At 43.2% G+C, this 23,330-nt stretch overlaps 2 protein-coding genes across 2 annotated transcripts in view; one reads left to right on the top strand and one right to left on the bottom strand.

The window, feature by feature from the left end:
- LOC117407146 (cytoplasmic FMR1-interacting protein 1 homolog) overlaps positions 1-23,330 on the bottom strand; it is a 55,506-nt gene that overhangs the window by 10,438 nt on the left and 21,738 nt on the right. Inside the window, exons 14-23 of the mRNA XM_059029464.1 lie at positions 22,585-22,751; positions 21,085-21,232; positions 20,636-20,789; positions 19,681-19,837; positions 17,730-17,826; positions 14,517-14,593; positions 13,424-13,532; positions 12,649-12,768; positions 11,545-11,744; positions 9,819-9,906 (exon numbers count right to left, since the gene is read on the bottom strand). Of these exons, the coding sequence (XP_058885447.1) occupies positions 9,819-9,906; positions 11,545-11,744; positions 12,649-12,768; positions 13,424-13,532; positions 14,517-14,593; positions 17,730-17,826; positions 19,681-19,837; positions 20,636-20,789; positions 21,085-21,232; positions 22,585-22,751 (1,317 nt within the window). The remainder of the gene's footprint in view (positions 1-9,818; positions 9,907-11,544; positions 11,745-12,648; positions 12,769-13,423; positions 13,533-14,516; positions 14,594-17,729; positions 17,827-19,680; positions 19,838-20,635; positions 20,790-21,084; positions 21,233-22,584; positions 22,752-23,330) is intronic.
- Positions 1,387-9,408, top strand: LOC117407149 (fibronectin type III domain-containing protein 9-like). The gene is made up of 2 exons (XM_034011842.3): positions 1,387-2,370; positions 7,087-9,408. The coding sequence occupies exon 2, from the start codon at positions 7,206-7,208 to the stop codon at positions 7,848-7,850; it is 645 nt and encodes a 214-aa protein (XP_033867733.1). The 5' UTR covers positions 1,387-2,370; positions 7,087-7,205; the 3' UTR covers positions 7,851-9,408.

Here is a 23,330-nt window from a genome sequence, read left to right as displayed (position 1 = left end):
ATAATTCAGTACTATCCAGTCCTTGAGAAGGAGCTTTAATCCCACTGGTCATCTTCAGTACAGAGCTTTTCATGAAATATACATTCCTCTTCAGAGAGCTCCAGGTGTTCTGCCTCAAGACATTCATACTTGAGTGAGAGTCAAGGGAATGCAGGGCTTGGAACATTCATTTGATAGAATCTATGACAGTTTTTAAAATACTACAAAACAATATACAAACCTTTTCATTCCTCTCAAAGACAGAGTACTTTAAAAAGAGATATGCTTTTTGCAGCCATATTACTAGACTCCAGTCTAAATGTCTGTAACTAGAAAACCTGATTGAATCGTGTTTATATACACTGTACAGTGTGGCCCAAAATAACTAACACCGTTGACATCCTTTCAATGTAAAAATCTCCAATTGCCATTAATACAGTTACCACTCAGGAAATGTGGAGACCTACAGTATCTACTATATATGAAGATTCTGCTTCAAACACAGCACATGGTTCCTATATGTAGGGACTTTGCCACCTATACTAAAAAACACAAATAAGACACTGTGAAAAGAAGTGTTCAGTGGAATTGATGTCAGTATATGAAATGCAATGACCAATATGTTTTAGAAGATTTAATATGGATTTTCACTGGAATAATATCTTAAAGTGGGATAGTGTGCTGCTGAAAATCTATTTAAAAAAAAAAAAAAAAAAGCTGCATCGCAGAAAACGCACTGGAATATCAAATCAATCCCTCTGTGCTGAACTTCTCTCTTTCGTCCTGTAAATCTTTTGATATATATTGTATTATCCAGTTTCTTAATTTAGCTTCTACATTAAAAATGGCCATAATTGGTTCTTTATTGCGTTTAGACGAGAAGACAATAAATCAGCTCTAATAAATGCTGTTTAATAAATGAGGTGATTAGATATTATTTGACACTATTATTGTAGCAGTTGCAAATAATATCATTTTTGCTTGTACCTAAATGTAATGCACTCTCAAATAAATAAATAAATAAATAAATAAATAAATAAATAAATAATGTAATGAGAAGGGGCAAGGGGGTATGTGCTTCCTCCTGTGAAATGCTCCAATGGATACCCTATCACATTTCAATCCAGAGAAGCTTGGATGGAAGTGTCTGCAACAAGCTGCTTCCGGGGCATTGATACGAGCGTTGTGTATTTGAATCTGTCACCCAGGTCAACCCTGCTTCCTCAAAAGCAGTGTGAAATCCCGTACCTGACCCGTATGACACCGGGTCCTGACCCGGGCAGAGCATGCCAGTGTGAAAGGGGCTTTAGATGTACTGCACCTTGCTGTGCTGTTCCCCGTCTCAGTACCTGTGAGATGTACTGCACCTTGCTGTGCTGTTTCCTGTCTCGGTACCTGTGAGATGTACTGCACCCTGCTGTACTGTTTCCCGTCTCAGTACCTGTGAGATGTATTGCACCTTACTGTGCTGTTTCCTGTCTCAGTACCTGCGACATGTACTGCATCTTACTGTGCTGTTTCCTGTCTCAGTACCTGCGAGATGTACTGCACCTTGCCGTGAGATTTCCTGTCTCAGTACCTGTGAGATGTACTGCACCTTGTTGTGCTGTTTCCTATCTTCCAGGATCACTTGAAATAACTTTCAGTATTTTGTTATGAAATGCTTTGGGCAACATTGATCTATCCCCAGTGCTTAGTGTTATATTTCCATTATGGCGTCATTCTTTCCGGTGAGCTAGAAGCAGGTACACCCTGATAAAAGTGGATGCACCTACTTATTATTCTCACTCGAAAGTTCCCCAGAGCTAACCTTTAGAGAAAGCACAGTCGCAGGTTGCTAGGATACAGGCTGCCTGGCATCACGTGCAGCAATACATTAATACACAAAGTCTCCTTAACATCCTTGTGTGGGCTTCCTCAGAAAGGAGTGCATTACTATTACAAGCAGCTGGATCACCACGCCGCTGTGGCTATCCTTGGGGCTGATGTTACTGTAGAATAGAGACACACGTTTTGAAGGCAGATGGTCTGTTAGCTGGAAGAAAGTCAGTCACTTTGCGTGACACCGTCTGCAAATGTAGCGTTCTGTGGACTGGGTTGATGTTTTGTCCTTCTGATTACTCAAGAATGCCTCCTCCCACACACATAGACTGCTGCTTAAAGAAGGCAACAGCTTCATTTCTACCCAGCAAGAGAACAAAAGAAATGAACAGGTCATAGTCATCCCTTTAGGGAATAATCAGAAAAAAGATTGAGGAGGGACTGGTCTACACGTTGAAGTACATCAACTAAACAAACACTCAAGCTTTCCAAAGCAGCATCAAAGGCAGCTTACTTCACAAGATAGAGCTGCAAAGCTGCATGTCCTTTTCCCCCCAAACTGAGGATTGGGTAAGTGTGCATCTTTTACATTTAATTTCTGTGCTGCATGCTTTCAACTTTGTTCTGAGAAACTGTGGTTGTTACTGTGGTTTAAGAAAACACTAAAATCAGCGATTCATAGCATTAGAGAATTCAAATGAAGGAATGCAATGATTCTGCTGTGATTTTTACAGACACACAGAATCGCAGATGCAAAAAGCTGCTGCATGACTGAACATTGCTCAAACTACGACTGCTGTTATAAAGTGTCAGACCATTTTAAGACTAATTGACAGTGACACAGTGATTGACAACACTCAGCTCAACAAAGCCTGGAGGAGGAACAGCTTGGCAGATCTAACACGGCTTGTTCTATCTGAATGCACGTTTCTGTTTTTTCATACCCATTACTAAAGAACTTTCCAAAATAACTATTTACAAGAATAATGATTACGTTGTCTACATTCAGAAACACAAAGGATTTACAACAAAGGCTTTGAGATAGATAGAGAGATGGAGATACATAGATACAGGCTTTTTTGTTATTGTTTCTTTTCTTTTCCCCACTGGGGAATCCTTGATAAATCGAGATTTTAACCCAAGCAAGATATTAAGTAGTTCTATAACTTCAAAACACCAATAACATCAAAGAATCTAATACGACTGAAGTTGTGCATTTTGTAGTTTTAATAGAACTTATGAAAGTGGCTTGCATTGTTTTAGAATGGCATGCTCTGTATAGCTGGTAAGCTTACATACACAGCTATAGTGGCTGTTAAGACACTGAAGACGGTGCTGTATCTCTTACATACACAGCTATAGTGGCTGTTAAGACACTGAAGACGGTGCTGTATCTCTTACATACACAGCTATAGTGGCTGTTAAGACACTGAAGATGGTGCTGTATCTCGGATCAAGACAGACAGTCTGTTGACGCAATCAGAATGGCAAATGTGCTGGATACAATTCGAACTGCAAGAAAAATCAATCGGAATTCATTTTTATAATCAAACTGCGTGCAGGCTGCAGTTGCTGCTTACATGGCTTGGCAAATCAAATGTAGCACATTTTGGCTTTGTAACTGTAGTGACTTCAGCATCCATCCGCTTCATCGGTTCTGCGTGTGTGTGTGTGGAGGACAGCAGCAGTGTCACCAAAGTGAAAGCATGCTGTACAGGACCAAGTAAACAGCTGGCAGACTCTCAAATTAGAGGTCGGCACGGGTAGAAAATCCAGAACCGGGTACCCGGGTCTTAATCGGGTAATGATTAATAACTAACTAGAGATATTAATGTTGTAAGTGCATGATACATATTTAAATACTACATAGAACATATACATTTAGTCTCTTCAGATCTGTAGATTTGTGTAACCTTTTTCAGTACTGGAAAAATACAGTTATTCATGTTAAATGCTCATCATGCTGCGGGATTCTATGCATCATATATTGGTCATATTCTGTTGTTGCTGTTAACATGGCTGTTGTATTCAGTTTTAAACTAATGCAATTGTACAGCACCAAGTCTTAGGAGAAACTGTACTAAAATGAGCCAAGTCTTAGGAGAAACTATTAAAATGAGCCAAGTCATGGAGACAAGATATAAAAATACATAGTTCAAGTTACCACCTACACACCCACCAAGGAACACCATCTCTTTACAGTTACAGAACAGTACAGCGCTGTCAGAAACGATTTGAAAAGACCACTGCAGTTGCGAGAGTGGGTTGACTTGTAGGAGGTTGCGCTTTTAGACTTTTCACACCTTTTAAAAAGGGAGACAGCATTACCTTTCAGAAGTAGAAGTAATTAAATAGCGGTAGAGGCAATTACATTTTGTAAAGAAGAAAAAAATTACTTGTGCGTTTGTACAGTATTTAAAAGTTTAGGCTTCAAGCCCACAATCCATTATGTTGCAGAGTTCTCCAGTTGATAATGTGCCTGTGTGGTTACAGCTCATTGCTTCAGAAAGATTGGCACGACCACTGGAGTGGGGCGAAATACCCAAAACAATAAGAATTGACGGGAATGCAGAGGATGACCTTTCTCACTGCAGACTCGCGGCCGGGATTCCTCATTGTGATGCTGGGGTTCAGACTCACAGCCGGGACTCCTCATCGTGATGCTGGGGTTCCTCACCGTGATGCTGGGGTTCAGACTCACGGCCGGGATTCCTCACCGTGATGCTGGGGTTCAGACTCATGGCTGGGATTCCTCCTTGTGATGCTGGGGTTCAGACTCACGGCTGGGATTCCTCCTTGTGATGCTGGGGTTCAGACTCACGGCTGGGATTCCTCATTGTGATGCTGGGGTTCAGACTCACGGCTGGGATTCCTCCTTGTGATGCTGGGGTTCAGACTCACGGCTGGGATTCCTCATCATGATGCTGGGGTTCCTCCTTGTGATGCTGGGGTTCAGACTCACGGCTGGGATTCCTCATCGTGATGCTGGGGTTCAGACTCACGGCTGGGATTCCTCCTTGTGATGCTGGGGTTCAGACTCACGGCTAGGATTCCTCATCATGATGCTGGGATTCCTCGTGGTGATGCTGGGGTTCACACTCACGGGCGGGATTCCTCATTGTGATGCTGGGGTTCCTCACCGTGATGCTGGGGTTCAGACTCACGGCTGGGATTCCTCATCGTGATGCTGGGGTTCAGACTCACGGCCGGGATTCCTCGTGGTGATGCTGGGGTTCAGACTCACGGCCGGGACTCCTCATCGTGATGCTGGGGTTCAGACTCACGGCCGGGATTCCTCACCGTGATGCTGGGGTTCAGACTCACGGCTGGGATTCCTCATCGTGATGCTGGGGTTCAGACTCACGGCTGGGATTCCTCATCATGATGCTGGGGTTCAGACTCACGGCCGGGACTCCTCATCGTGATGCTGGGGTTCAGACTCACGGCCGGGATTCCTCATCGTGATGCTGGGGTTCAGACTCACGGCTGGGATTCCTCCTTGTGATGCTGGGGTTCAGACTCACGGCTGGGATTCCTCCTTGTGATGCTGGGGTTCAGACTCACGGCTGGGATTCCTCATCATGATGCTGGGGTTCAGACTCACGGCCGGGATTCCTCATCATGATGCTGGGGTTCCTCCTTGTGATGCTGGGGTTCAGACTCACGGCCGGGATTCCTCATTGTGATGCTGGGGTTCAGACTCACGGCTGGGATTCCTCCTTGTGATGCTGGGGTTCCTCCTTGTGATGCTGGGGTTCAGACTCACGGCCGGGATTCCTCATCATGATGCTGGGGTTCCTCCTTGTGATGCTGGGGTTCAGACTCACGGCTGGGATTCCTCATTGTGATGCTGGGGTTCAGACTCACGGCTGGGATTCCTCATCATGATGCTGGGGTTCAGACTCACGGCCGGGATTCCTCATCATGATGCTGGGGTTCAGACTCACGGCTGGGATTCCTCATCGTGATGCTGGGGTTCAGACTCACGGCTGGGATTCCTCCTTGTGATGCTGGGGTTCAGACTCACGGCTGGGATTCCTCCTTGTGATGCTGGGGTTCAGACTCACGGCCGGGATTCCTCATTGTGATGCTGGGGTTCAGACTCACGGCTGGGATTCCTCACCGTGATGCTGGGGTTCAGACTCACGGCTGGGATTCCTCATTGTGATGCTGGGCTCTCATGTCACACACCAGAAAGCAAAGAGACTTTGAAGATGTTGTGCAGGGTTATTCTGATATTGACAGCGTTCTAAAATTAGGAAGTTGTTGTATGTTGTTTAGGCAGACTTTGCAGGATATAAAAGTGGCAACAAAAAGGTAACAAGGACATAAGAGAACGAGCCCACTGGAACGGGGCAAAAACAAACAAACAAAGAAACAAACAGTACAAGGTACACACACTCAAACATCCAACAAATCATCTGTAGTCAAAACAGATCCATAAACCACATCTTATCACTTATTAACTTAAATGGTAGCCTGATTGTATCCACGCTAGCAAACTGGGACCAACCAAGCTGCCAGGCTTGCCATGAATGCTTTTTAGTTCTCCTTCTGTTTAATTCAAACAGCGTTCCTTTAAATATGCTGTGTACTGAATAGAATTAATATGCTGGTGCTAAAAAGTTCCTGCGAGTGTTCAAACAATCCTGTCAAATGATCTCATCACTGAAATAAGCACCACAGCCAATCAATTACAAGCAGATTCACATTTGGCTAATTCATCTCTCACAGCAAGTCCTGTTTACAATAACATCTTTCAGGTCCTAAACTGCATTCAGAATACAAATGGCACTTTTGTGGTGAATGGGTGCACACTGTGTGGCATTTAACAGAGCTAAGTATTTGTTAGAAGTCACGTTTTAAAGTTCATTGGTATAGTCAATGTGTATACTCTAGATTGACAAAACTCTTCAAATTACAAGGATCTGTCATAGGATGCAGTGCCAGCTCAGCCAGGGCAGCACAGATACAGATTCGATAGAACAAGTCTGCAATAAATGGAATTGTTTAGGGGCTTTACATGACCATTCCTCAATGACTGTCGCTGCAAATCCCTTCAGGTAAACAGGGGAAGTGGAAATCTGCAGGTATAGTCAGAACCATTAGCACTGTTCCTTCTGTGGAGGCCCCAGAACTGCATACGTTGGCATCAGAAAGCTGGCCCTGCAGCAGATTTCTAACAGTTTTCAATGCACAATAGAAATAGAAAGGAGACACCATGAAATGACAGGGAATAGAGTGACCGTTTGACTAATTTACATACGCAATTCTCTCATATTTCAGAATGAAGACCTTCAAAAGCAGACAATGAAAATGCTTGCCGACACACTGTTGCTTTAGAAGACGAAAAAGGGATTTTTCTTAGAATGAAAAACTAAAGATACAGAGATAAAGACAGCAACATGGGAATCACTGTGCAAAACATCACAGCCACCTCTGCCACAGTCACGTGGCCTGCCTCTCCGAGCTGCGTGGACAGCTTCTACAGCATCATGTACCACCCGAACTGGAACAATCTGCTCACAGGCTACTCCAGGAAGAACTTCCTTAAGGAGGACAAAGTTCCAACCGAACAGACCTCCGCTAGCTTGTGGAACCTGAACCCACAGACCAGCTACATCCTGTGTGTCACGTGCCAGTCGGCCAATCCCTCTGGCGACCAGTGCCGGGTCTTCAACACCCTGGGCCAGGACCCCTCCTCCTCGCTGGGCAGTGGCAGGAAGGAACTGGCCATGGGCATCTGGCTGACCAGCAGCCTCCTTCTGCTCATTATCGCTGGCATCCTCTTGTACAGCTGCCTGCACATCTGGTGCAGCAAACACCAGGATAACCCAGAGGGGACCTTCGCCGACCCAGATGTGCCAGACAAGAGAGAGGCTGCTGCAGACAGTCTCTACCCACACAACAACACTGGAGAAGACGCCCAGCTGGCTACCATCATAGAGAATCCCTTTACTTCATCAGAGTCATCTCCCCGCAGCAACAGAAATCGAGAGCTGGTGCCCCTGGCATGCAAAGACATGGACACCCCTTCCCAGAGCCTTTGAGAACAGTATCAATCCAAGGCCTGCAGGGCCACCTACACCCTGCATCCGGTTTAGAAGGTCTCACTGACTTTGTCAGAAATGTGTCTTTTGAAATGCCTGTTGTTTCCTCCCTTGGGTGTGGGATAACTACCCTCCCTAATGTCATGGAAAATGTACTTTTGAAGCTGGCCATATCCTCCTCAGAAGTCTTTCAAAATGTACATGGTCTGCATTTTCAGAGAAGAATAAACTAATTAGTAAAAACCAGCATGAAACTACTGTAGGAGGTATTCTCTGTAAATTGATTCAATATTGGCAACCTGACTAATTCATTAAGTAAGAATAAGAATGGGCAACCTGGCTATAATGAAATAATTGTGCAAGTTTTACACCATTCAGGAGTTTGTTTGCTGCAAGTACAAGAAGCTAAGACAGCAACAGCCAGGAGCCTTCTCAAAGACGTAAAATTATTATAAAGCAGGACTTCTTTCTGAAAATCAGTCAAGGACTTTTACGGAACCAACCCATATATGGAAAAGGCTATACCTACAATGGCTAACACTGTTAGAACTTGAATTATTACCTTATATGGAGAGTGCACCACAGGCCCCTACTCGTAAAAGACTATACAAACCATCAACAAAGGAGCACAATGCTCTCAAGCACCAAGAGCCCAAGGGTGCTGCTCCTTGACTGAAGGAAACGACCAAGCAAACCTCAGCTGCAGCTGCTATACAGGGAGAAGTGGTGACAGCCTGAGAGACCAGGACCAGGGAGAGAACCTCAGCTGCTATACAGGGAGAAGTGGTGACAGCCTGAGAGACCAGGACCAGGGAGAGAACCTCAGCTGCTATACAGGGAGAAGTGGTGACAGCTTGAGAGACCAGGACCAGGGAGAGAACCTCAGCTGCTATACAGGGAGAAGTGGTGACAGCCTGAGAGACCAGGACCAGGGAGAGAACCTCAGCTGCTATACAGGGAGAAGTGGTGACAGCCTGAGAGACCAGGAAGAGAATCTCAGCTGCTATACAGGGAGAAGTGGCGACAGCCTGAGAGACCAGGACCAGGGAGAGAACCTCAGCTGCAGCTGCTATACGGGGAGAAGTGGTGACAGCCTGAGAGACCAGGACCGGGGAGAGAAACACAAAGACTGTGTTGATCCTGTTGGAGATTGAAGAATCATCGCAGAAAGGATTTCACAGAGCAATTCAATGACCCGAGTTCCACAACCAGACAGTGAATGAGTCAGTGCTGCCCGGGCCTGCGGAGTATTATCTACGCTACACTCTCCACACTCAACTTAACTGAGTAATTAACTAGAGTTGAAGAATCTGTGAAAAGCAACTTTTAATTAACCTTGATAAGCAACTGAAAAGTCAGAATACCTCATGTTATTAACATGAAGAGCTTTTAAGTAAACCTGCTATCTGTAGACAAGTATATTTAGAGAAGTCTGATTGAAGGTTTGATGCTATTGGTTGTCTCTGATGCATGGCACATGCTTAAGAATTATTTCTGATTTCTGAGATTTCTGTTCTTTCATATTTCTGTATTCAATAAACTGCTGCTATTAGCTGAACTTTCCTTGTGTCTGGTGTGGGTGTTCATAGTATGTCCTCAATCTTATATTTCATATTGAAAACATCTCAATTGTTCCTATACTACTCACAGCAATACACTTTTCACTTCAAGACTGTTCTTCCAAAACTGTTTGGGTGTAAATAATATTAGAGAGCAAATTTTTAACCTGGCTCCGAGAACGATCTAGGTCTGGGGTAAGAAAGAAATGAATTCATGTTTTAATATTATTTACAAAAAAATACATACTTTTTTTCTGATTCTAGGAAAACCAGTCTTAAGAAAAGCATGTATTTGTTTGTTTTTATTTCTGTGAGTATGTTTGCCAAGTTCTCAGTACGGTAAGGGAAATGTTTTAATGCCATTAAATTAAGTCATAAGTAAATTTCTACACAAATGCGATCAACTCACCTTTGACCCGTACAGGTACTGGGGCTGGGCATTGGGCTGCTTATCCCTCTGAAACTCCTGGGAGAAGGGCAGGATAGTGCGCACAAATCTGCAAGAGAAAAGTATTTCTACAGTACACTGCATTTGTAGGACTACAAACTTATGGTTTCCAGCTTTTTTATGCAACAGTACTGCAGCATATTAAAATTGAGGAATTTTCCCTTAACCCAGACGAACCCCCCACTCTGCACCAACGGCAGACCTCAACGTGGAGGCACCCTTTGTTTCCTACTGGTATTGCATAACGCCTCACTGCCAGCGGTGCACACGTCATCCTGGAACTTTCTGTACAGCAGGGGCTCGCTGCTTTCATGCATCATTGATCACACATTCAGTATTTACATTCATCATGCAAGTCTGTGTTCATCCTGGTGCTTTCTGTACAGCAGGGGCTCGCTGCTTTCATGCATCATTGATCATACATTCAGTATTTACATTTGTCATGCGAGTCTGCGTTCATTCTAGTGCTTTGACACACTCGAGTCAGTCCTGGAAAATGCTAACGGGGGGATGCACGTGTTTTTAAAAGGGTCACACAAAAATGAAATAATGTATAATATGATATCTTGTAACAATTGTAAGTCGCCCTGGATAAGGGCGTCTGCTAAGAAATAAATAATAATAATAATTCATTAATTTGCTTCACGGCACCCTGAACAGTTTATTTTTCAAGTTCATTCTGTATCGTTTAATAAATGGCAAGCCCTGTTTCAGCAATGCAGGGTTTAATTACTCAGTCTCTTGGTCGTGTGAGCTGGCTCTTGGATTGTGGCACAGTCAGTATGTGTCTGTGTGGTTTAATTACTCACTCTCTCTCTTGGTCGTGCGAGCTGGCTCTTGGGTTGTGACACAGTCAGTATGTGTCTGTGTGGTTTAATTACTCAGTCTCTCTCTTGGTCGTGTGAGCTGGCTCTTGGATTGTGACACAGTCAGTATGTGTCTGTGTGGTTTAATAACTCAGTCTCTCTCTTGGTCGTGTGAGCTGGCTCTTGGATTGTGACACAGTCAGTATGTGTCTGTGTGGTTTAATTACTCAGTCTCTCTCTTGGTCGTGTGAGCTGGCTCTTGGATTGTGGCACAGTCAGTATGTGTCTGTGTGGTTTAATAACTCAGTCTCTCTCTTGGTCGTGTGAGCTGGCTCTTGGATTGTGACACAGTCAGTATGTGTCTGTGTGGTTTAATTACTCAGTCTCTCTCTTGGTCGTGTGAGCTGGCTCTTGGATTGTGACACAGTCAGTATGTGTCTGTGTGGTTTAATTACTCAGTCTCTCTCTTGGTCGTGTGAGCTGGCTCTTGGATTGTGGCACAGTCAGTATGTGTCTGTGTGGTTTAATAACTCAGTCTCTCTCTTGGTCGTGTGAGCTGGCTCTTGGATTATGGCACAGTCAGTATGTGTCTGTGTGGTTTAATAACTCAGTCTCTCTCTTGGTCGTGTGAGCTGGCTCTTGGATTGTGGCACAGTCAGTATGTGTCTGTGTGGTTTAATAACTCAGTCTCTCTCTTGGTCGTGTGAGCTGGCTCTTGGATTATGGCACAGTCAGTATGTGTCTGTGTGGTTTAATTACTCAGTCTCTCTTTTGGTCGTGTGAGCTGGCTCTTGGATTGTGGCACAGTCAGTATGTGTCACTGTGAGCATGTGCTGTGGATAAACAGAGAATAGGAGCAACCCCAGCTTTGGCTCACTAACCTGTTGGTGGACCCGTTGTAGCAGTAGTTTGGAAGGAAGTCGTAGTTGAGCTCCCAGAAGACATGAAGCGTGATTCTTCCATAGGGCGCCGACACGTTGTGATTCGCCTCTCTGAACATGGCGTCAAAACTGTCCAGAGTCAGGAATTTACTGAGCAGCTTGTGAGTCATGCGATTGATTTCCACTAATCCATCCAGCTCCTACAAGAACAACAAACAGAAACTCAGAAAGAGCAAAGGATTCTCTATACCAGAACCCATGAGGTACAACTTAGCTATCACTGAACAATGAAACACTTCCAAGCTAATTCACTTTCAATTAGAATCAACAAGCATGACGCCGACATTCAAGACACACCACAGATTTAAATTCAAAACTAGAGCATCAGCACAACGAAACAGCAGACCACCATGACCCAAACCATCCACTGCAAACACATGTCAAAATAGGAGCTTGACACTAACAGAAGGACTCTACCAGATTCTGATTAATAGCTCTCTATAACCTGTGGGATTCTCTGTTCATGCAAAACTCTGTAGAATGACATGTGTACAGCTGCTCTGTAGAGTGACGTGTGTACAGCTGCCTGGGAGACTAGCTGCAGAGCACGTACCATTGCCCTGTTGCTCTTTCTGTTATTTAAAACGTATAGTTGTTTCATATCTTAATATTTTAAGCAGGTATGTCAGTAACTTCACATCCCCGTCACGGCTGTAAATTCTAAATTAGAGTCATCGGTACAATGAACAATTGATGACAATGACATATATGCACGGTACTACAGAACAGCACAGAAGAAGAATTAGCAATGGAATGTTTAATCACAATTTGATAAACAATTCTACAGATATGTGCAAACATATAACTGAGACATACAGATGGATGGATGGATGGATGGATGGATGAACAGACAGTGAAGTGTAGTCCATATGTATAAAGCAAGGTGTGCTCTATATACCATGATGGAGGGGAGGTCCTGTAAGATCAGGCAGTGAAGTCCATGTGTATAAAGCAAGGTGTGCTCTACATACCATGATGGAGGGGAGGTCCTGTAAGATCAGGCAGTGAAGTCCATGTGTATAAAGCAAGGTGTGGTCTACATACCATGATGGAGGTGAGGTCCTCGCTCTCGAAACGGTTGATCGCCAGCTCCAGGGACTTGTACATGGCAGCAGAGACCCGCTGTGTGATCAGTCGGTTCAGGTCTATAGATCTGCCCAGCAGCTGTGCAAAAATCAAACACACACCATTTACCAGTACATTCTCTTATTTGTAACATGCTGGAGTTGTGAATTTAGCGCTCACAGGTCAGACAAGCCACACAACTACAAATACGCCTGAACCCCGAGCCCCTTCTTTCTTGGGCAGAGGCTGCCAGTGGTCCCTGATTATGTGTTGGTTTTGTGATGTGGGCACCTCCTTGGGGATACATTATTAATATTAATTCTGATGCTCTCAATAATGAAATTACCATGCTTTGTCACAAAGGTATGAGCAGTTTTCTTGATAATTAAAAATGCTAGGGTGAGATACGCAATCCTTGGCTTTATAAACCCTAGAATAATTTTCAGAAAAAGCAATCCGACATGTCCTCACATTCACAGTGGGACAGGATGCCAATGTACTCTATGCGTGAAGTTTGTTTCAGTCGTGGTATTCAATCTGATTTTATAGCTGCAGTAGCAATATGCACAATGTTCATACCTATCTGTCTATAGAGTACTGCACATTTACCTAACGAGATAATGAGAAACCAACAGCTATAAGAGAAAACCTGTCGGGGAGGAGGATTCTAGAACATGAGAGATGGGAGGGTTCTAGAACATGAGAGAGACGGGCCGACTGCCTGTGCATTGAAAGAGTCCAGCATCCTTCCTACCTGCACATGCCTCTGCTTCAGTAAGGTCTCATATCTGTTGGAGGCTGGCCATGGGATGTTAGCAGACTGGTTTTTGCACTCTGCGCGCAGTCGCTTGTCTAAAAGAAGGCTGTTACCAAAGCAAACATTATAAAACCAGGGAAAAAAAATATGTAAGCAATAAACAATTCACTGTTACAATTACTTGGCTAAGCAGTTCACAGGACAAGTATGTGCTGTGGAGCAATGACACCAGGCATCTTGGGTAATAGGGAGCTATGATCATAATGAGCACCTACAGTACAGGACATAAACATGTCATGACCTCATTCTCCTGTGACAGGAAGATCCACGCACACCATGCTCTCTGCTGCAGTGTGCAGCTGCAGCAGTTCACCTGTCAGGTTTCATTGCCATGCTCTCAGCTGCAGTTCACATGTCAGGTTTCATTGCCATGCTCTCTGCTGCAGTTCACCTGTCGGGTTTCATTGCCATGCTCTCTGCTGCAGTTCACCTGTCGGGTTTCATTGCCATGCTCTCTGCTGCAGTTCACCTGTCGGGTTTCATTGCCGTGCTCTCTGCAGTTCACCTGTCGGTTCCATTGCTCTACCTCTGGCACATCTTTGAACTAGTCATCTTGTAAGCAGTATTATAGCGTTTGAGATGAGCTGTTATTACATCTGGGTTTACTTATTAGGACTACTAAAGGTTAACTTGGGTAAGGTCGTTCAAGAATAGTGCAACATCAGGGTCTGTGTAAGGAACGGAGACCAAACATTTTGATTAAATGCCTAAATATACTCTTGAACCTCCTCTTATCTCTTCTCATCCTTCCTTCTTTCCTTTGATTTTTACTCCTCTTCTTACTTGCCGAGGTGTGTTGCTCTTAGCAGTTGCAGTTACCATGGCAATGGAAAGGACTAGTTCAGTCTCTGACGCCTCAGTAAAATCAATCATTTCTCAAAAATAGACACTGTGCTGTTTTGTAGCGTTACAGTAAAACCCAGGTAACATTTTCATTATTTTTGGAATTATTATTTGATACTTTGTTTTTCTGACCCCTTAATTTTGATTATAAAAAAGCATAACAAATTCTACAACAACATATACCAACCTTCCAGCTAGAATCTTGTAGTAGGCAAATATCTGGTCAGCAAGCTTGTAGACAAACTGGTCAAAACACAGATTTACCTAAAGGAAAAACAACAAGCCAGTTTAAACGGCTTTCTACTGACAATGAATAAATAAACTAACATTCCATTTAATTACACATGTTCCCCAAATCAAGGGCTACAGCTGAACATGGGAACACAGGGAGCCAATCAGATTGCACCTCAACAAAACTATATTATATATATATATATATATATATATATATATATATATATATATATATATATATATATATACACACACATACACACACACACACATACACACACAGTACTGTGCAAAAGTTTTAGGCAGGTGTGAAAAAATGCTGTAAAGTAAGAATGCTTTCAAAAATAGACATGTTAATAGATTATATTTATCAATTAACAAAATGCAAAGTGAGTGAACAGAAGAAAAATCTACATCAAATCAATATTTGGTGTGACCACCCTTTGCCTTCAAAACAGCATCAATTCTTCTAGGTACACTTGCACACAGTTTTTGAAGGAACTCGGCAGGTAGGTTGGCCCAAACATCTTGGAGAACTAACCACAGTTCTTCTGTGGATTTAGGCAGCCTCAGTTGCTTCTATCTCTTCATGTAATCCCAGACAGACTCGATGATGTTGAGATCAGGGCTCTGTGGGGGCCATACCATCACTTCCAGGACTCCTTGTTCTTCTTTAAGATAGTTCTTAATGACTTTCGCTCTCCAGCCCTTCGGCGAACAAACTGCCTTCTGCTACAGCCAAATATTTCAAATTTTGACTCATCAGTCCAGAGCACCTGCTGCCATTTTTCTGCACTCCAGTTCCTGTGTTTTCGTGCATAGTTGAGTCGCTTGGCCTTGTTTCCACATCAGAGGTATGGCTTTTTGGTCGCAAGTCTTCCATGAAGGCCACTTCTGACCAGACTTCTCCGGACAGTAGATGGGTGTACCAGGGTCCCACTGTTTTCTGCCAATTCTGAGCAGATGGCACTGCTGGACATCTTCCGATTGCGAAGGGAAGTGATGTGTCTCATCTGCTGCAGTAAGTTTCCTTGGCCGACCACTGCGTCTACGGTCCTCAACGTTGCCTGTTTCTTTGTGCTTCTTCAAAAGAGCTTGGACAGCACATCTGGAAACCCCTGTCTGCTTTGAAATTTCTGCCTGGGAGAGACCTTGCTGAAGCAGTAGAACTACCTTGTGTCTTGTTGCTGTGCTCATTCTTGCCATGGTGTATGACTTTTGACAGTAAACTGTCTTCAGCAACCTCACCTTGTTAGCTGAGTTTGGCTGTTCCTCACCCAGTTTTATTCCTCCTACACAGCTGTTTCTGTTTCAGTTAAAGATTGTGTTTCAACCTACATATTGAATTGATGATCATTAGCACCTGTTTGGTATAATTGTTTAATCATACACCTGACTATATGCCTACAAAATCCCTGACTTTGTGCAAGTGTTCCCCAAAGAATTGATGCTGTTTTGAAGGCAAAGGGTGGTCACAACAAATATGGATTTGATTTAGATTTTTCTTCTGTTCACTCACTTTGCATTTTGTTAACTGATAAATATAATCTATTAACATGTCTATTTTTGAAAGCATTCTTACTTTACAGCATTTTTTCACACCTGCCTAAAACTTTTGCACAGTACTGTGTGTGTGTATATATATATGTATAGATATATATAAAATGAAGTGGTGAACCCGTGTCTGACATGAATTATTAATGCTGAAGCAAATTGTTTTGCACAGGAATTCTGTAGGGATGCAGCAATTCTGAATTATCTGCAGAAATGCACCAAATAAAATGTCCCCCTGCATTTCATTCTGTCCTATTAGATCCTACATTTGAAACAGGAATATTTCATTCTGTCCTATTAGATCCAGTATTTGAAATGGGAATATTTCATTCTGTCCTTCTAGATCCTGCATTTGAAACAGGAATATTTCATTCTGTCCTATTAGATCCTGCATTTGATACAGGAATATTTTGTTCTGTCCTACTAGATCCTGCATTTGAAACAGGAATATTTCATTCTGTTCTACTAGATCCTGCATCTGATACAGGAATATTTTGTTCTGTTCTACTAGATCCTGCATTTGAAACAGGAATATTTCATTCTGTCCTACTAGATCCTGCATTTGAAACAGGAATATTTCATTCTGTTCTACTAGATCCTGCATTTGATACAGGAATATTTTGTTCTGTCCTATTAGATCCTGCATTTGAAACAGGAATATTTCATTCTGTCCTATTAGATCCTGCATTTGAAACAGGAATATTTCATTCTGTCCTATTAGATCCTGCATTTGAAACAGGAATATTTTGTTCTGTTCTACTAGATCCTGCATTTGAAACAGGAATATTTTGTTCTGTCCTACTAGTTCCTGCATTTGAAATGGGAACCGCATTTCTCCTGATCGGGGTTATGATGACTGAAGTAAATCACTAGGGGCTGGACCAGACTTTGCTGCCTAGTTCATGTGGTTTTGATTCGAAGTAAAGATAGCTGAGACACTGCTAAACCAAGTGTGATCACACAAAGATTAAATTGGCTTGCATAAAACAAGTGTGGTAGATTCCCACTGGGGGCATTCTGATAAAGATGCTCCCTTTAGCCGGATTCCCATATGTAATTATTCTCTACCTGTAACTAAGGCCTAGAACGGTATTTTAGATAAAGTGACTACCTGTATTCCCCGTCTCATTAGAAATGACAGACCCGATACAGCAACATATTGTAATTTCACTTTTGTAAAATACATATTTGAATGACTAAATAGATCCATGACACCCAGTGGCTCACAAAGTAACAGCACTGCAGGAATGCAGGGGGATTCAATGTGTCAGAAAACTGGGTTCCACCCCACGGAAGAGCGCCAAGTTTAGAGCACCAGGTCTGGCAAAACAGGCATGTCTGCTTTGATGCTTATTATTAGTCATATTAGAAAAAAAGGTTTCAACATGTAGTCATCCAGTTTGTGTACAGCTCTGGCCAAAGGTTTTGCATCACCCTATACAATTAACTCATTTAGCTTCATATGATGTTAAATAAATATCTAGATTATGTTCATATAGTTGGTGTTTTTTTAATTATGTCTCAATCCTACAATTCTAGGTGATGCTAAACAGTTGTCCACAGCTGTAGACGCAGGACTGTGGTTTTGCGGGTCTGGAGAGCGGATCAGTACCTCGGCTTCGATCTCATCGTAGAGGAACTGCTTCTTGAATTTCGTCAGGGCATAGTGTGCGCTGTCGTTGTAAAGGTCCAAAGGATAAAGAACGTATCTGGAAGCAGGACAGGAAGATGCTTGTTAATTAAAAAGAAGCTGTAAATCTCAAGGGTCACATTTCTAACTCAAAGGAAGGCAGCCTCTCCAGGCATGATACTAGAATAGTAAAAACAAAACAAGGTGATGACACAAAGAGCTGCTGCCTCAGAGGGCTCAGCAGGTTACTTCACTTGTTCTTTCAAGCCTTTCCCGCTCTCGAGGCTTGGGTTCAAACCGGCTCTCGTCACAAGTGCAATCAGCTCTGGTCTGACTGATTGACTGATTGATTGATTGATTGATTGACTGAATCTCGCAATGCACAAGCTGGCACTGTGCCCAACTGCCCCTCTACTTGTACCTGATTCACAAGCATGGACACAAAAGAAATGCATAACTAATAGGGCAATTAACAATTAAGGCTGGCAGTCTGTTCTCCACAGAAAAATGAGAGAAATTGTTTATAACAATCAAAGAAAAAAAAAGAAAAAAACACCTCCAAGTAAAACCTTGGATTTATCCACCCCCATTTTAGTTCTTGTTTGTCTTTTTTGGTTACTTTTTTTCAAAACTGGCACAGCGCCCACGGCTTTTTGTTCATTAATAGTTTCTTATTGTTTTCGCTGCTTAGCAACAGAAAGGAGGCAGAGCGGCCTCTTTGTCAGCGGTCAGGCTGGATCAGCAGCTGGAGGTACTGCTCGCTTGTTTTTGTTGCTACTTTACATGTCAGGTTGGAGTGTCTCTGCACATCCAGTACACTGCAAACACAGGATTAGATTTTCTTTACAATTTAAAAAGTATACTGTATAGTGATACATTTTCTGTGATCTCAGCAGATCTCCTAATCTCTGCATCAGACAGGGTCAGTTTGGTCAGTTCCTGGAATGGTGACCTCCGAGAACAGCCAGGTACTGCAGGAAGTGGGGTTGCTCACTTCTGTATTCAACACGTGACCCCGATGATCCCCCAGGGGGCAACACATTCAACCAGAAACAGACACGCCGAGAGTGGACGCTTCCTTTCAAACCCTGGGGGTGGCGTTTAAATATTTAGCAGTGCATCTTTTTGATTTCACTTCCTCCCATCATTGAGGTCTCCTCAGGTGACTCCGTCTTTACCTTAAACATTTTAACCTACAGACACAGTGCCTACGACACACCAATCTGCCTGTTAATGGCAGAGGAAATCACTACAAGAAAAATAAGCATGCAAATGTCTTAACGGCATATTGCAGATCAGGACCACCATTCACGTACAATTCAATTCCACTCTGAAGAGATGGTTTAGTTTCATTAACCCATGAAAAGAGGCATTCATTTCCTTCAGAGTGCAATCAGCCTCTGTCTTATGAGGAATACTGCAATCCAACTTCATGCGAGCAAAGATGAGGGAGCGCTGCATCATTTCTTTCTTTGTTTCTCTGAGAATAAATATGAAGGCCTGGAGTGTGAGCTTGACACAAGCCCTGGGACTGGGGGGGCTTTACCTACAGCGACGGACAAACGTTTTGCATCACCCTATAGAATCAACTCATTGTGCAACAAAGTTGAAAGAAACTGAATAACGTTATACTAACATGTTGAATTACAGTCTGCTTTGTATAGTTTTCCATATACTTACTAAGAAACTGACAAATGGAACAATGTGACATTTCAAAATCTAACATGAAATACTGTACTACTATTATGGCTTCCGTTAGACTTTTGCAATATTATTCTGTAGTGTCTTTGATTACATGATGTTAAATAAAAGATCTAAATTCTGTTCATTCCAGGTGGATGCAAACCTTTTGGCCATAGCTGTAGATTACAGCATGCAAGACATTTATTAAACTATTTGAAAAGAAAAAAAAATACAGAAGGGCATGTCTTACTCCATCATGGAGGCCTCCTTGGTGTCCAGAATGTGGTCGGTGAGGATCCAGGGCATGGACATGTCGATGGGGAACTGGATCCTCCTGCCCATGGTCAGCTCCAGGAAGAACTCACGGAACCAGAGCTGGGACAGGTCACAGCACTGCTGCAGCGTTTCTGGAGCGGGAGGAGGAGGAGGAGGAGACGAGACACAGTAACTAGGACAGCACTCACTGCAGGCAAAGCACTTCAACAACACAAAGCACACATCAAGTGAGGAGCTAGGGGGTTCACACTGTCAGGCTGTTTACATGCTGTCAAAGAACGTGTAAATATAATTCAAATCAATACATTCATTTGAAATCACAAAGATTACTATTGTTTTAAATCTCCAGTCCACGGTTGGCAGAGGAATAGCCTGGACTCGTAACTGCCGACGTCCAGGCTACAAGGCGCATCCTGCACTCCACGCGGAGCGCCTTCACTGGATGCGTCACTCGGGAGCCCTCCGTTCTACAATCTTGATAACGGTACTTTAGTTTATTATTCTTCTCTGGTGTTTTTGCTTGTGGTTGTAGTTTGCTTGTCTTTCAGGACACGATTACATGCGAGATGCCGAGCCAGGTTTTCTTTTGCTAAATGATTGAAATAACTGCAATTATATTGACCATACTATCCAACTGGGCTGTCGTATCCCACTTACAGTTTACAGCGAAAGGACTTGAATCTAATGACTTGGCAAAGGTTGCACAGCGAGTCGTGTCTGAAGGGTCGTTCAAGCCATGCAAATACTGACTCCCTAACTCTAACCACACAGTGATATTAATAAGCATCTGTTTGTTTCTCCCATACAAAAACCACATGCAAGAAACGTGCAAGTTCTCTACCCTGCTGCTTCACTGTGGAAAGGGAGGTTGGGGGGCTGGTGGGCATGCTGAGCGGGCGCCACGCACCTGCGGGGAAAAACAATCTTACCACTGAAATTTAACAAGTGTGTGTAGAAGAAGGATTCCCGGTGGAATTTCTCCATATCCAGGATGGTGGGGCCCTCCAGGCTGCTCCGCATAGTTTTCTTGGAACCACTTTTGTCAGCAATGAGAGACTCTAGCATGGTTCTCACCATGTACAGCTAAACAAACAAAAAAGACAGGAACAAAAACCAGGTGGAAACAAGGTCAAATTAACAGCTCAATTAAACCTGAAGCAGCAGCTTCTGCACTTCCAGGAAGGCACTGAAGAGAGCAGCAGATACAAACCTGCCCTCTGTTAGAAACGCTTGGGTGAGGCTGCCCACAGCAAGGCCATCTCAAATACATATCAGAGCTAGAGCTCGGAAATATATTGGATATATCTGCATCTTATTTCTAACGTGCCATGAAAGTGATCCAAGGCATGGAGGTGAGTTGTTTGAAAAGGAGAAGCACCTGTGTACTGGAGGGTCCCACAGCCCGTCTCGGCACTTTGATATCGAAGCCTCCCTTGGGATCCTTCTCTCCTCGGAGAGCGGGGTCGTTATGGGGCTCCCGTCCAGTCTCCCAGTCACATATGGTCTTCCTGATAGCCTGAAGAACACTGAAGACAGTGGGACAGGCGTTTCTTCATCGAGATTTAGTTCAGAACAGAAGGTAGGAAGCACTTTCACTTCTTATTTTTTTTACAGTTATAAATGCATGGAATAGCCTACCAGGTGAAGTAGTAGGATCTAAAACACTGGGAACATTATTATTATTTTTTTTTTTTTAAAGACTAGTGTTCACAAACACTTATGTTCTTATGAGATACTATTAAACACAACGGTGCGTTTCACAGACACACACAGACTCGCTTGACCGTATCCTTACATTCAATTAGCAATGCGTTTTCCAAACGCAAAGAAGCCTGCTAACTCAGTACTTGTTGTTAAATCGCCTTGTAAAACTGTGCAGCTACAAAAAATGTACTGCAATCCCCACAAGATCATCTTTCATTTCAGTGTACAACATGTACTGCAATTCCCACAAGATCATCTTTCATTTCAGTGTACAACATGTACTGCAATCCCCACAAGGTCATCTTTCATTTCAGTGTACAACATGTACTGCAATTCCCACAAGGTCATCTTTCATTTCAGTGTACAACATGTACTGCAATCCCCACAAGGTCATCTTTCATTTCAGTGTACAACATGTACTGCAATCCCCACAAGGTCATCTTTCATTTCAGTGTACAACATGTACTGCAATCCCCACAAGGTCATCTTTCATTTCAGTGTACAACATGTACTGCAATCCTCACAAGATCATCTTTCATTTCAGTGTACAACATGTACTGCAATTCCCACAAGATCATCTTTCATTTCAGTGTACAACATGTACTGCAATCCTCACAAGATCATCTTTCATTTCAGTGTACAACATGTACTGCAATCCTCACAAGATCATCTTTCATTTCAGTGTACAACATGTACTGCAATCCTCACAAGGTCATCTTTCATTTCAGTGTACAACATGTACTGCAATCCTCACAAGGTCATCTTTCATTTCAGTGTACAACATGTACTGCAATCCTCACAAGATCATCTTTCATTTCAGTGTACAACATGTACTGCAATCCTCACAAGGTTATCTTTCATTTCAGTGTACAACATGTACTGCAATCCTCACAAGGTCATCTTTCATTTCAGTGTACAACATGTACTGCAATCCTCACAAGGTTATCTTTCATTTCAGTGTACAACATGTACTGCAATTCCCACAAGATCATCTTTCATTTCAGTGTACAACATGTACTGCAATTCCCACAAGATCATCTTTCATATATCCCCTGTACCTTAAAGGGTTCATCTGCAGAACAAGGCAAACGGAATGTTATTTAAAGTAGCTGCAGAGGAGCACCCAACCTGAACCCATGCGAGGCTCGCCTCACCCTGACGGGACGCGCCTCACCTCTGAATGACGTTCTTCTTCTTCTTGATTGCCTGGCGCAGGGGCTCCCTCAGGGTGAGCTGGGCGAAGTCTTGGAGAGCAGAGAAGATGGTGTGCCGAATAGCGTGGTTGAAGACACTCTCCATCCTGCCCATCAGGACCTGCAGACCCTTGATCATGGCCATCACCTGGAAAAACCAACACGCTGTGCTGCAGTACAGCATACTCAAGAACAAGCTGGGATGCAATAGCAGCCTTATTGCCATCTCTGTGCTATATATTATTTTTATAAGTGAGCAGCGGCAAACTGTGCTCATTTTGAGTGGCTCATATTGCACACATCACTTTGATTTTCTCTTGAGGTCAAGTTTCCAGATTCCCATCTGTAACACAGACATAATATAATACACAGCAGTGGTTCTACAGGGTGCTGGTGCTGACTACAACAGAGGCACTCGACGATGATCCAGCCTTACACGTGTCTACTGTGAAAGACTCTGGCAGCTGCTCCTGAACTCAGTTCAATGTATAGACACACACAGGCTATATCAAAAAGTGAATACAAGACAGCATTTGTAAATGCATTAAGTGCCACTCACAATCAAATAAAAAGGCAAGAGGACAGTTTGCTTCTGCAGGTCATGGAGCCTGGGTGAGTTTTATTCATGCTGTAACTTTCCCAATAATATCCAATGCTGATGGCATTTCTAAGGGATAGTACTGCTGGTGTGAACTGACCTGTCATTACAGGCACTTTCAAGGAGCTT

Source organism: Acipenser ruthenus, chromosome 8 (assembly GCF_902713425.1).
Source record: "Acipenser ruthenus chromosome 8, fAciRut3.2 maternal haplotype, whole genome shotgun sequence".
NCBI lineage: Eukaryota > Metazoa > Chordata > Actinopteri > Acipenseriformes > Acipenseridae > Acipenser > Acipenser ruthenus.
The sequence above is the reverse complement of the archived record's forward strand: the minus strand, read 5'-3'. Positions and strand labels throughout refer to the sequence as shown.